General features: G+C 35.6%; 1 protein-coding gene across 2 annotated transcripts in view; it reads right to left on the minus strand.

Moving 5' to 3' along the window:
• RB1 (RB transcriptional corepressor 1) overlaps positions 1-15,543 on the minus strand; it is a gene marked incomplete at both ends in the record, with an annotated part of 156,910 nt that overhangs the window by 125,537 nt on the left and 15,830 nt on the right. For both annotated transcript variants that reach the window (XM_080689898.1, XM_080689897.1), the window contains 3 exons: positions 4,967-5,034; positions 6,403-6,441; positions 7,905-8,024. In XM_080689898.1, coding sequence (XP_080546024.1) covers positions 4,967-5,034; positions 6,403-6,441; positions 7,905-8,024 — 227 coding nt within the window. The remainder of the gene's footprint in view (positions 1-4,966; positions 5,035-6,402; positions 6,442-7,904; positions 8,025-15,543) is intronic.

The raw sequence follows: 15,543 nt of genomic DNA on the forward strand, positions 1-15,543 counted from the left end.
ATATTAGGATAGATTTTTTTCTGAAAAATAAATATATAAATATATGATAGTTTCACCTAAAAAATAGAAAAAAAAATATTCTCTGGTAAGAAAGAAAGCAAAAAGAAATATTGAAATGTTATCTTTAAGTCATCAAAAGCTTGGTATCAGACAAATGAAACTGTTATGTGAGATTATCATTTTTAATTTTAGATAAATTGCCATAATACTAGATGTCAACTACTAAGCCAAGCATGGGAGGGAGGGATAGGGAGAGAACGGGGTGGGGATTGGGTGTGGGCTGACTGGGAAAAGTGTGCATGTATGTCTACAAAAGTATGTATCCTACTATGATGTATGAATACAGTGCACCAATAAAAATAAAATAATAAAAATAAAATAAAATAAAATATATAAACATAAATAATACATATATTTATGAAATTATTGCTGAGAGTGGTGACACAAACTTGTAATCCCAGCATTTGGAAGGCTGAGACAGGAGGATCACGGTTCACAGAAAGCCTCAGCTACTTAGTGAAGCCCTTTGCAACTCAGAGAGATGCTGTTTCAAAAATAAAGAATAAGAGCTGGGCATGGTGGTGCCCACTTGTAATCCCAGCGCTTGGGAGCCTGAGACAGAAGGATCGCACAGGTTTGAAAGCCAGCCTCAGCTACTTAGTGAGGCTCTCAACAACTTAGTGAGACCCTGTTTCCAAATAAAGTATAAAATAGGTCTGGGAGTATAGCCTGGAGGTAGAAAGCTCCTGGGTTCCACCCCCAGTACCACCAAAAAAAAAAAAGAAAAGAAAAGAAAAAAAATTATGAAAAGTTAAATTTATCCTGAAAACTATGCTGAGGTATTATTTTATAGGGTTTTTTTTTCATTCTTTATGTTTAAAATCATTTACTATTTTGCTGGTTTTAGGCTTATTTCCAGTTCTGGTATGAGCGATAAAATGTATTACTTCTGAAATAATTTTGAATTATAATATATGCTAATCTTGATTTTTAATTATTTATGAAACCTCATATATTTTCAAATCTAATCTCCCCATCCAGAGTGTTATAATAAAAGAAGCCATTAAAAAATAACAAAATTAGTAAATAATTGTAAGGCTATAATACCTTTATATATTCAAATATAATATATATTCATTATAGGTCATATAATTTTATACATTATATAATTATATTATAATTATACCTAATTATTTACACCAAAATATAAATATTTAGCACAAAATTCTAAAATTTAATATACTATATATTCAATTAGAGTGATATGAGGAAATATATACATACAATACATACCTGAGAAAACAAATACTACAGCTATATATGACATATAAGCCATAATCAAATATAGTTAGTGCACATTTACATATGGCTCTACTATTTTTATTTTTTCTGATACTGGAGATTAAACCCAGGGACATTCTACCTCTGAGCTACACCTCCAGCCTTATTTTAGGTTTTTGTTTTGTGGGTTTGTTTTGTTTTGTTTTGTTTTGTTTTGTTTTGTTTGCAGTACTGGGGATGGAACCCAGGGGCATCCTACCTCTGAGTTATACCCCCAGTCCTATTTTTTATTCTTTATTTTTGAAACAGGGTCTCACTGAGTTGCAAAGGGCCTCACTAGGTAGCTGAGGCTGTCCACGAACCACGATATTCCTGTCTCAGCTTCCCAAATGCTGGGACTATAAGCATGTGCCACAGTGCCCGGCTAGTTTCCCCCTGCCCCAGCCCTATTTTTTTGTTCTTTATTTTGAAACAGGGTCCCACTGAATTACAAAGGGCCTCACAAAGTAGTTGAGACTGTCAATGAACCACAATCTTTCTGTCTCAGCCTCCCAAATGCTGGGATGTGTGTGCCTCCACATCAGACAACTATTTCAGTTATTTTGAAACATGGTCTTTCTAGATTGATGAGAGTTTCACTATTTCCTGAGGCTATCTTTGAACCCATCATCCTCCTGTCTCAGCCTCCCAAGTACTGTGATTACAGGTATGCAGCACCATGCCTGATTTCTACTATTTTTAAAAGAGCACTTTAATTTGATTCACTTTTGATAATGTTAGAACATCCAACTTCTTAAACTGTTATGATGAAATTACTCCTAAAAAAGACTGCCAGATAATCCTGAAGTACTTCCAGTTTGCTGCAGAATATCACATGCTTTAGCGGTGTGTAAGAATCCTGTTTAACCCAGTTAATTTAACTTTTTTCACCTCCTTTGTGGACTGGTTTAAGAATTTGTTTTTGGGATTGGTTGGCTCTTGAAGAACTCTTTACCAAAAAAATGCATGAAATATAATAACAAACCTTCCCACAACTGAGAGTATGAGTGTATGTATATTTAAACCAAATCTGGAATGTTGTAACAGAGCTGCACAGAAATAATATTTCAGAAGCACACTTATAAACATGAAAATAATTTAGTTATGGATTCTACTTTAGCTCTTTTATAATTGCAGAATTATATTTTTTCTATTGTATTAGAACAATTTTAAATGTCACCTTGAATAAAAATATGTATTTTAAGTACTAATACAAAGATAAATGAATAATTTTTAAATGTGTACAGTATGTTTATTTTCTCTGTAAGAATTGAAAATGTTGAACAAATTACTTAAAATGGAAGCTGATCTGGTCACACATAATCACAAACTTTGGTATACATACAAGAATGATTTAGTGCACCTGTTAGATTTTCTTGTCTAACCTGAATTTACAGTCCATGGGAATAATATGGCACATGTATTATTATCAAAGTAAGTGAACACCTTAAAAAAAAGTTAAAAAAAAAACAATTCTTCAAGTATTCAGAAACTAAATAAAGAGGGGAAACTAAACTTCAATGACAGTAATGGTCAGTCAAAAAACAGTGTCTAAGGGAAACAAAACATGACTCAAGAATACGATACACAGCCAAACTGTCTTTTTAGTATAAAGGCTAAGGACATGATCCATAACCACATAAAAAACAGAGAACAGAGCAACAAAAAGCCTATTTTTAAAAATTTACCAATGGTAAAATAAGGTCCACCAAGAAGTTAATCAAAATAAAGAACGGAAATGGAAAAGTATTAATAAAGAAATACGACAAACTTAGAATTCATTTAAATATAGAGCTGAACCTGAACAAGTATAATAATTATTGACAAAATACAAATGTTATAGTCTTTAATAATGAAATAATAAAATAATCTGAAAGTGGGGAGAAAGAAGCTAACAGGACAAGTGAGGATTAATGTATATATTACTTCAAATCAAAATACAAAGTTAGCTGGGCGTGGTGGCGAACGCTTTTAATCCCTGTGCGTGGGAGGCTGAGACAGGAGGATCACACAGATTCGAAGCCAGCCTCAGTTACTTAGTGAGGCTCTCAACAACTTAGAGAGGCTCTCAGCAACTTAATAAAATATAAAATAGGTCTGGGAGTATAGCCCGGAGGTAGAAAGCCCCTGGGTTCCACCCCCAGTACAACCAAAATAAAAATACAAAGTTCGCTGGGCATGGTGGCTCACGCTTGTAATCCCAGCATTCAGGAGGCATAGACTGGAGGATAGCGATTCAAAGACAGCCTCAGCTACTTAGTGAGGCCCTCTGCAACTTAGTGAGACCCTGTTTCAAAGTAAAGATTAAAAAATAGGGCTGGGGGTGTAGCTCGTTTGGTAGAATGCCCCTGGGTTCCATCCCCAGGTCCCCCCCCCAAAAAAAAATACAAAGTTAAAGAAAGTAAAGATTCTAGTCTCTTAATTGGTTCATAATGCTTTTTTTCATTATGTTAGAAAAACAGTTTCAGAAATAAAAATAATTTATATTATTTATTTACAGTACTAAGGTACTCTACCACTGAGCTATATCCCTAGACCTTCTTATTTTTTGAAACGTGGCTTGCTAAGTTGCTAAGGTTGATCTCAAACTTGCCATCCTCCTGCTTTAGCTTCCCAAGAATTGGTATTATAGATGTACACCAATGTGCCAGGCTAATTTTTATAAAGATAACACTAGGCTGGGCATGATGGTGCATGCTTGTAATCCCAGCATTTGGGAGGCAGAAACCAGAGGATCACAGTTCATGGACAACCTCAGCTACTTAGTGAGGTCCTTCATAACTCAGTGAGACTCTGTTTCAAAAAATATAAAAACTAAAAAATAGAAATGAGGGTATAGCTCGGAGGTAGAATGCCCCTCAGTTCCATCCCCAGTACCGCAAAAAAAAAAAGATAACAAAATAAAAATAGCAGTACAGTATGATTCTATTTTTAGAAAATTAAATCTGCTGTGAACACAGTATGTACTTATCTTTATCAGAGTGTATATGCAAAGATATATCTAGAATCATAATCATAATTTTTTTTTTTGGTGGTACTGGGGTTCCTGGAAGCCCTTCTACCTCCGGGCTACACTCCCAGACCTATTTTTACATTTTTATTTGGAAACAGGGTCTCCTAAGCCAGCGCGCGTGGCTGGCTTCGAACCTGCGCGATCCTCCTGTCTCTGCCTCCCAAGCGCGGGGATTACAAGCGTGCGCCACCACGCCCGGCCATAATCATAAATTTTAATGATGGTTATTCTTGGGTAGATTTGGGGTAATTTTTCTCTGTACTTTGCTATTTGTTTAAATTATTATGAGCGAATATTTTTAAAAACAGTAAATCTTTATTCTTAACAAAACAGGGTTGGGATATATCTTAGTGGTAGTGTGCTTGTCTAACATGCACAACGGCTCTGGGTTCAATCCCCAGCACCACTGAAATAGAAAAAACAAAGGATGAAATATTAGAAAAAGAGAAAAAGAAATAAAATGAAAGGTTTCCAAGGTTTCTTCCATTGCCAGAATTATAAGTTGTTAATAGTTAATAATCTGTACAGAGATTAGAGTAGGGGATATACTGAATAGAAATGTTTCCACTTAGTCCAAAAGAAAATCAATTATTGTATTTAAAACATTGAACATGTAATAAACAGTGAATTTACCTTTAGCTAGTAAAAATGTTATCCAAGAAACTTTTAGTACCAACACAGAACTTATTTCAGTAGACAACCTAGTAAACAAACAGAAAACCAGGGGGGAGAAAAAAAAGAAAAATTTAACATTGATAAGGTTTTTCAACTTTAGGGTGCTTCGTTTTAAATTACACACGTGATTTAAAATCATAATAGAATACAGTCCATTTTAAATGCATAATTTATACTTGAACTCAAATCATCTCAATTAATATGGTGTTTCTACCAAGATATTATATTTAGCCCATACACTAAAGTACATTTTTTAAAGAAAATGCTGAATATCTCAATTCTGATTTAAAAATTTATAAAGAATCAGGTATACTATAACATATTTGGTTTAAAATTACCTTAATACTTGTTTTCTAATTAAAATCAATACTGTAAGCAGAAAAGTGAGGCTGTGGGTAACTAAGATTTTCCAGTTTAACACTTGGTTTGATAATTTTTCCACAAATATTCCTGTGTTAGAATTAATAAATCCCTATCAATTAATTAATAAATATACAATTACCCTTTATATTAATCATCTTTAAAACTACTATTTCAATGGAGCGAAAAAGTCTCCTGTACTACTCATTCTGTTTCCAAAGAAAAACTGTAGAGCTCTACATAAGAGCAAGTATTATATTTCTTTTTTTTCCTTTTTTTTGCGGGGGGGGGGTACTAGGGATTGAAACCAGGGCATTCTATCTCCAAGCTACATTCCCAGGCCTATTTTTTTATTCTTTATTTTGAAACAGGGTCTCACTAAGTTACAGAGGACCTCGATCCTCTTGTCTCAGCCTCCCAAGTATTTACTTTTTTAGAAATACTGAAAAATTTAATATAGATGTTAAAATTTATTCTATTTTTTTTTTTTTTTTTTGGTGGTTGTACTGGAGATAGAACCCAGAGGCCTTCTACTTTCAGGCTACACTCCCAGACCTGTTTTATACTTTATTTAGAAACAGGGTCTCGCTAAGTTGCTGAGAGCCTCACTAGGTAGCTGAGGCTGGCTTCGAACCTGCATGATCCTCCTGTCTCAGCCTCCCAAGCACAAGGATTACAAGCGTGCGCCACCACGCCCGGCTTTAAAATTTATTCTTATATAACAATAATGCTCTAAGTTTTGTTAATAAAATGCCTGTGATAGATCCTGGGTAAAATTTTAATCAAAGAATTTCGTTTTTCCCAGAGTTTGAGATTGTTATACTGAATCAATTCAGTACAACATTATTAGTTTTCCTTTATAGTACAAGGCATGTATTTCTTTATAAGATAAATTATCAACACAAATTTCATTACTTTAACTTATAAAGTAGCATGCTATAAAAACAAAACCAACCCTTAAACTATATTGTGAGATTATTCCAGAAATATCTTTTTTAAAAAAAATGAAAATTAACATGCTCTAAACTACTTACGAACTGCTGGGTTGTTTCAAATATATTAAGTCACATGTTCTGAAAGAAACAAATAATTTTATTAACATTTTTTCTTTTTTTTTCTTTTCTTTTCTTTTTTTTTTTTTTTTTGGTGGCACTGGGGTTCCTGGAAGCCCTTCTACCTCCAGGCTACACTCCCAGACCTATTTTTACATTTTTATTTGGAAACAGGGTCTCCTAAGCCAGCGCGCGTGGCTGGCTTCGAACCTGCGCGATCCTCCTGTCTCTGCCTCCCAAGTGCGGGGATTACAAGCGTGCGCCACCACGCCCGGCTTAACATTTTTTCTAAAAATTATTTTAAAATATTTTCACAGTATAGAAATCATAACAATTATCACACTTTATTCATCTTATTTGAAGAAATATAAGAGCAAAACCATGCAAATACAGTTAAAGTAAATTTTCCCACTTTATGATATTTCACATCATTGTAATTAATTTCAAAACTACTGTATTCCATATGCTCAATTTTAACTTAAAATACAGTTTATAGTTGATGATCTGGTTAGAATCTCAAGTCATATATATTCATATTGTCTGCCATGTAATAAACAGGCTTTGATATCACAAACTTCCCAATTACTCTTCAGCAAAAGATATATATAAGACAGAAGAAAAAAAAACTAACAAAAACCCTGATCCAAGGCAAGTAAAGTTAATGCTAAATTATCTCCTATGACAGGACAATAAAAATACTAAGTTCCTTTTACAAAGGACTGAGTGGCCTTTTAAGGTCAAAATTGACTATGTCACTCCACAATTTAAAATCATTCAATGACTTTCCATTACCTATGGTAAAATCCAAGCTTACTACTAATCTGATCCCTTTCTATCTTTCAACCATCAGCAATGTCAAAGTGTATCATGCTACTGCTTTGACTTTGTACACATGCTAATCACTAGCACAGCTCCCACTCATTTTGCTTGGTGAATTTCTATTTATTGAACATTGGACAATGTCCCTGTTGGATATTGTCTTCTTCAGTGTTTTCAGACCAAAATCACTACTACAGTTACCCTTTTAGATGGAATGCCATATAATATTTTGCTCACAACATATCTACTTCTTAAGTATAATCCTCTACAATAGAGCATTATACTCAATATTATACTTTTTTTATAAAAAGGTTATTTATTTATATACTACAAGCTTTTTTCATTCAACAAATATCCACACTGATTACCAAATGAGTGCCAGGCACTATGCTAGGTACAGACAATATAATGGCAACAAAAGTAGGCAGAATCCTGGCTCTCAGGGAGAGTTTGGTTTAGTGAGGTTCAGCATTTCATTAATAGCCCTTTAAATAATAGCAGGAAGAAATACCAAATTATATATGCAATAACTGCTATGAAAGAGGCACAGTTAACAAGAGCATGAATCCTGATGATATACATACACACATGTTAATAGTTCCAGATGGACTCTATGAACAGAGACATGAAAAATCAGGTATAACCCTATAAAATTCTTAATTTACCTTTCTAATTTGCTGTAGAGTGCACACAATACATTATACTTCTTCAACAGTTTTGACATAGCATTATCAACTTTTGTACTGGTATCAATTTCTTTTAGTAAATCAAAGAATTTATAGACACTATAATGGAAAAAATTGAAAAAAGTTAATCAGTAACTTTGGGAATTTTATTTCAATTTCAAACTAAAGACATTTAAATTTAAACAGTGTTAGCTCTCTGCCAAATTACTATCATGTCCTTTTGAAGGAATTATTTTTGCCTTTATTAAAATTTGAAGATGAAAAAAATCAACTAGCCTTCAATCCATGCCCCAATATATCTCTATACTTATATCTATTTATAGTTAAGAATATAGAAAAAAAACAAAGGATCATGAAAGGACACATACATGTATCTAAATCTATCTGCTTGAGTTGTTTAAAATTTAAGTTATATTTTAACTAAAAACACAAAAATTATACATATTAATGGAATATAATGTAATATTTTGATACATGTATACATCATATAATAAGGTTAAGCATATCTATCTCCTCAAACATTTATCGCTTGTTTATAGTGAAAACATTCAAAATCCTTTCTTCTAGCTTTTTGAGATATACTACATACAATTACTATCTAGAGACACCCTATATCTGTATGTTTAAAAACCCATGAGTTTCTAGCATGTGCAAGGCTTTGGGTTCAATCCCAGCACTGTTTTAAAAAAAATAGAAATAAAAAGTTTCCATGAGTTTTCATCCATTTATTTGATCCTAAAACATTACCACTCTACTGCTACCTTTTCTATATTTATAGCTTTTCTGTGACAGTAGAAAACCTAGAATCTATTTATCTTTATTTACTCATTTAAACAATCTACCTATAAATAAGCATCTTCCATTTCCAAAGCCACCTACTGCCCCATGTAAACTCTCTTTTCCTCTCAGAATGATTCCCCATTTTGGATTACCTACCCCTTTCAGTGTACATCTTCCTCCCCAGTGTGCAGCAGGGCTCTGACTCTCCATACCAGCCTGGCCTCCTCTCCTACCTTGTACTATAACTCCTGCACTGGCTGCCCACACTCTGCCTGGTCTCTCACACTGCACACCAACCAGCACATAACAGTTTGCCCCATACACACATGTGGATGCTCTTCCATGTGGAAGCCCTCTTCACCCCACTTTGGCTCTGACTTCTTCTCTGGCCCCTTGGCATTCCTCTGCCACAAAAGTACACACATATATGCTTTGCCCTATCAGTGGTTTTAGGACTGAATGTAAGGGAGGGGAAAATAAAAGCTGATTTAAAATTTTAAGTTGAATAAATAATGATTTTAAGACATTTATTGTTTTCTATTAGTCCTTGAAACATTAGTACATATATTTTCCTTAAAATATTAGTATACACACATATAAATATATATATATGTGTGTATATATATATATATATATATATATATATATATATATATATATTTGTGTGTGTGTGTGTGTGTGTGTGTGTGTGTGTGTGTGTGTGTGTGTGGTACTGGGGATGGAACCCAGAGCCATTCTACCTCTGAGCTATACCCCCAGCCCAGCCCTACTTTATAGTCTTTTCTTTCTTTCTTTCTTTCTTTCTTTCTTTCTTTCTTTCTTTCTTTCTATTTGGAAACAGGGTCTCACTAAGTTGCTGAGAGCCTCACTAAATTGCTAAGGCTGGCTTCAAACTTGTGCAATCCTCCTATCTCAGCCTCCCAAGTGCTGGGATTATAAGCGTGCACCACCATGCTCGGCTTGGTCTTTTCATTTTTTAAAACAGGGTCTCACTAAGTTGCGAAGGGCCTCGCTAAGTAGCTGAGGCTGTCCATGAACCCCAATTGTTCAGTCTCCACTTTCCAGATGCTGGGATTACAACATTATTGCCCCTGGGGCAACTCATATTTTTTTTTTTTTTTTTTTTTGGTGGTACTGGGGTTCCTGGAAGCCCTTCTACCTCCGGGCTACACTCCCAGACCTATTTTATATTTTTGAAACAGGGTCTCTTATGCCAGCGCGGCTGGCTTCGAACCTGCGCCATCCTCCTGTCTCCGCCTCCCAAGCGCGGGGATTACAAGCGTGCGCCACCACGCCCGGCCTAACTCATATATTTTTCAAAAGGGCACTAAAAACAGTGATCATCAACTGCATCTCATAAACTAATGTCTAATCAAGTTTGTATAAGAAACTGTACCAAAGCAGCTTTAAAAAAAAAAAAAGCCTCAGCTAAGCAGGGCGTGGTGGCACACGCTTGTAATACCCACATTTGGGAGGCTGAGACAGGTGGTCTGCACAGATTCAAAGCCAGCCTCAGCTACTTAGTGAAGCTCTCAGCAACTTAGTGAGACCCTGTTTCCAAATAAAATATAAAACAGGTTTGGGAGTATAGCCCGGAGGTAGAAAGCCTCTGGGTTCCACCCCCAGTACCACCAAAACAAAACCAAAAACCTCAGCTAAGATGCAATAGTATGCACCTTTATTCCCAGCACTTGAGAGGATGAGGTAGAACTGTTTGAGTGTAAGTTTGAGACCAGCCTGGGGGACATGGTGAAGCTCATTTAAGAGAAAGAGAAAGAGAAGAAAGAGAAAGGAGGAGGAAGAGGGAGAAGAGGGATGAGAGGAGAAAATAAAAGAGAAAACAACCTGCAGTTAATTAGTGTGGAGCAGAGAATTCCACCCCAAAAAAAAAATGTTATTAAAAGTTTCCATTAAAGCCAGGCGTGGTGGCACACACTTGTAATCCCAGCATTCGGGAGATTGAGACCTGGAGGATCGTGGTTCATGGACAGCCTCAGCTACTTAGTGAGGCCCTCTGCAACTCAGTGAGACCCGGTTTCAAAATAAAGAATAAAAAATAGGGCAGGGGATATAGCTTGGATGTAGAATGCCCCTGGGTTCCATCCCCAGACCCGCAAAAAAAAAAAAAGTTTCCATTATAATGCCAGGCATGGTGGTGCACGCGTGTAATCCCCACACTTGGGAGGTGGAGACAGGAGGACCGTGCAGGTTCGAAGCCAGCCACGCTGGCTTAAGAGACTCTGTTTCCCACTAATCAAAATTCTGCCAACAAAGAAAACCCCAGGCCCTGACAGGTTCCCAGCTGAATTCTACAAAACTTTCAGTGAAGAACTAATACTAATACTTCACAACTTGTTCCAGGAAATTGAAAGAGATGGAATTCTCCCTAATTCCTTCTATGAGGCCAGTATCACATTAATCCCCAAACCAAATAAAGATACTTCAAGAAAGGAAAATTACAGACCAATATCCTTAATGAACATAGACACAAAAATTCTAAACAAAATACTAGCTGTAAGCATTCAAAACCATATCAAGAGAATTGTACACCATGACCAAATTGGTTTCATCCCAGAAAAGCAAGGCTGGTTCAACATACACAAATCAATACATGTTATTCACCACATAAATAGAACTAAGAACAAAAACCACATGATCATTTCAACAGATGCTGAAAAAGCATTCGACAAAATCCAACACCCATTTATGTTAAAAACACTGCAGAAAATTGGGATAGAAGGAACATATTTCAACATCATTAAGGCTATGTACAATAAACCCAAAGCCAACATCATATTGAATGGAGAAAAACTGCAAGAATTCCCTTTAAAATCAGGCACAAGACAAGGATGTCCATTACCACCTCTCCTTTTCAATATAGTCCTTGAGACTCTTGCCACAGCAATAAGACAAGAGAAGGAAATCAAAGGAATTCAGATAGGAAGACAGGAGCTAAAACTATCCTTATTTGCAGATGATAAGATTCTTTACCTAGAAGATCCAATGAACTCAACCAAAAGACTTCTGGAGCTGATTAACCAATTCAGCAAAGTTGCAGGATACAAAATCAACCTAAAGAAATCAGTTGCTTTTTTTATGCCAACAATTAACCCACAACGAAAGAAATAAAGAAAACTCTTCCATTTACTATAACCTCTAAACCAATAAAATACCTAGAAATAAACCTAACCAAAGATGTAAAAGACCTCTACAGAGAAAACTACAAAACATTAAAGAAAGAAATTAAAGATGACCTTGGAAGTTGGAAAGATATCCCTTGCTCATGGATAGGCAGAATTAATATCATCAAAATGGCCATTCTGCCAAAAGTGATCTATAGATTCAATGCAATCCCCATTAAAATACCAACAACATTTTTCATAGACCTGAAAAATCAGTTATGAATTTTGTATGGAGGAATAAAAGACCCAGAATAGCCAAAGCAGTTCTCAGCAACAAGAACCGGGCAGGAGGTATCACAATCCCGGACTTCAAATTATACTATTGAGCAATAGTAGTAAAAACAGCATGGTACTGGCACAACAATAAGCAGACTGACCAGTGGAACAGAATAGAAGATACAGAAACAAACCCACACATCTACAGTCAACTGATCTTTGACAAAGGGGCCAAACTCATATGCTGGAGAAAAGACAGCCTTTTCAAAACTGGTCCTAGGAGAACTGGCTATCCATTTGTAGAAAGTTGGATCTGAATCCTTACTTCTCACCATGCACAGGAATCAACTCAAGATGGATCAAAGACTTAGAAATTAGACCAGAGACTGTGAAGTTATTAGAAAAAGGCATAGGACTACACTCCAACATATAGGTACAGGGAGTAACTTTCTCAATAAGACTTCCAAAGCACAGGAAATTAAAGCAAGAATTAATATGTGTGATCTCTTCAAACTAAAAAGTTTCTTCTCGTCAAAGGAAACCATCAAGAACCTAAAGAGGAAGCCTACAGAATGGGAGAAGATCTTTAACAGCCACCACTCTGATAGAGGGCTAATATCCAGAATATACAAAGAGCTCAAAAGACTCTACACTAGCAAAACAAACAACCCAATCAAGAAATGGACAATTGAACTGAATAGACATTTCACAAAAGAAGAGATACAAATGGCCAACAGATACATGAAAAGATGTTCAACATCACTAGCCATCAGGGAGATGCAAATCAAAACTACACTGAGATTCCATCTAACCCCAATCAGAGTGGCAAACATAAAGAAATCAAACAACCACAATTGCTGGCGAGGATGTGGGGAAAGAGGAACTCTTTTACACTGTTGGTGGGAGTGCAAAGTAGTTCAGCCACTATGGAGATCAGTATGGAGATTCCTTAGAAAACTGGGAATAGATCCACCATATGATCCAGCTCCACCACTCCTGGGTATCTTTCCAAAGGGGTTGAAATCAGAGAACTACGTTAACATATGCATACCCATGCTCATAGCAGCACAATTTGTAATAGCCAAAATATGGAACCAACATAGATCTCCATCAACACATGAATGAATTGCAAAATTATGGGAAATACACACAATGGAATTCTATTCCGCTATAAAGAAAAATAAAATAATAGCATTTGCAAGAAGATGGAAGGTACTAGAGAGCATTATGTTAAGTAAGATTAGTCAAGCACAGAAAGAGAAGGGACATATGTTTTCTCTAATCAAGCTAGGGAGTAGTGGTAATGCCAGAGGGATTCCAGATGATGGAGGGGAAATCTCAGCAAAGCTTGAACGGAAGGATAGGAGAGGAAGAAAGCTGAGGTTGTTCAATAAGGAGCTACATACGAATATGTGTAATAGCATAAATATAACATTATTAACCTGGACACTCTCTATTGGGGGGGGAAGGGAAGGGGAAAGGCATGAAGCACAATGTAAATGTACACCACTCTCAATATGTTCCACTTATAAAAAATAAAAAAAGAGACCCTGTTTCCAAATAAAGATATAAAAAAATAAGTCTGGGAGTGTAGCCCGGAGTTAGAACACCTTCCAGGAACCTCAGTACCACCACAAAAAAAAAGGCTTAGCAGACTTTAAAAAAAAGTTTCCATTATATAAAAAAGGGGGGACAGTCATGATAAGCTATGTAGAAAAGCAAATAAAGATAGAATAGAAATGGTAGAACATAGAGTAGCAAAAGACAAGATGCTGATTAGAAGCTAAGAGTATAAAGTAAATATGCAGAGTCCAGAAAAAGAAACTGGCCTTGAAATAACATTTCTTAAAGAACAACTCTGAGTTTCCATTTTTTATGAGATGTATACCAATATTTGTCCTTGTAATACCATAAAAACTGAGATGTTATAATAAACTTTTTTCTCTTTTTTCTAAGGGCAACTGAAAAGAAGGAAAGTAAGAGAGGAAGGGAGGTGAAAGTACCTGTGGTTACAGGCTCTGACTCTATGAATTATTTTTGTAAATTTATGAATATACAAGGCCTTTGTTTCCACATTTTATTTAATATAGTCATAAAGGAAGTAAGAAAACGTCATAAAATATAACAATTTAATTAACTCATTTGAATAAAATACAAATTATGTTTAATTTTATTTTTAAATTTTGATTTATTTTTTGCAGTACTGAGGATGGAACCCAGGGGCATTCAACCTCCGAGCAACACCCTCAGTCCTATTGAGTGTGTGTGTGTGTGTATGTGTGTGTGTAGTACTGGGGGGTGGAACCCAGGGGCTTTTCTACCTCTGGGCTACACTTCCAGAGACCTATTTTATACTTTATTTGGAAACAGGGTCTCATTAAGTTGCTGAGAGAATCACTATGTAGCCGAGGCTGGCTTCGAACATGTGCAATCTTCCTGTCTCAGCCTCCAAAGCGCTGGGATTATAAGGGTACACCACCACACCCAGCTTCAGCCCTGTTTTTTTAATTCTTTATTTTGAAACAGGATCTCACTGAGTTGCAAAGGGTATTACTAAGTGGCTGAGGCTGCCCATGAACTACAATCCTTCTGTCTCAGCCTCCCAAATGCTGAGATTACAAGCATGCATCACTACACCCGGTTTTCATGTTTAATTTTAGATGGCTCAGGTCAAGAAGAAACATATATACCTACACATCTGGTGAAATTATTACTGTTGTATTTTATAAATATGCTGCAAAGGAATAGTAGGAAGTCCTACAAGGTTTCTACATGTAAAGTTCAAAATTACTGGAAACAAATTAGTATACTCTTTTAAAGCTTGTAAGTGTATCAAAACTTTTTTTTTTTTTTTTGTAGTACTGGGGATAGAACCCTTCAACCTCTGGGCTACATTCCCAGACCTATTGTTTTTATTTTTTATTTGGAGACAGGGTCTCTTAAATCAGCAAGGTTGGCTTCGAACCTACGTGATCTTCCTGTCTCAGCCTCCCAAGCACGGGGATTACCAGCGTGAGCGACCACGCCCGGCATGTTTCAAAACATTTAAGTTATTATGGGGTGTACTATAGTAGATACTTAAACTGAACATAGAGTAACTTGAAAAATGTATGTATTTATGATATCTGTTAAAATCTTAAGTATTAATGAGTTCATCTGAATTCCTTTAAGATAGACTCATACTGCTTTTATACAGGTTTTAATATATGTCTACTTTATAAGTCCTTGCTTTTTTATCCAATTTATTGACAATTACAATTAAGGAAGTTTACAAATTAACAGTGAGAGACAATTTAAAATCTTCATAGGACACAAATAACTACATTTATAAGAAATACAGCATGAATAAACTATCACGAAAGGCCCTATGAAAGAATTACAATTCACTATATGGCAAAATCCTGTATGTTTTCCTTAATTTTAAATTTCTCACTAATTTC

Source organism: Muscardinus avellanarius (genome assembly GCF_963383645.1).
Source record: "Muscardinus avellanarius genome assembly, chromosome: 2".
Lineage (NCBI taxonomy): Eukaryota > Metazoa > Chordata > Mammalia > Rodentia > Gliridae > Muscardinus > Muscardinus avellanarius.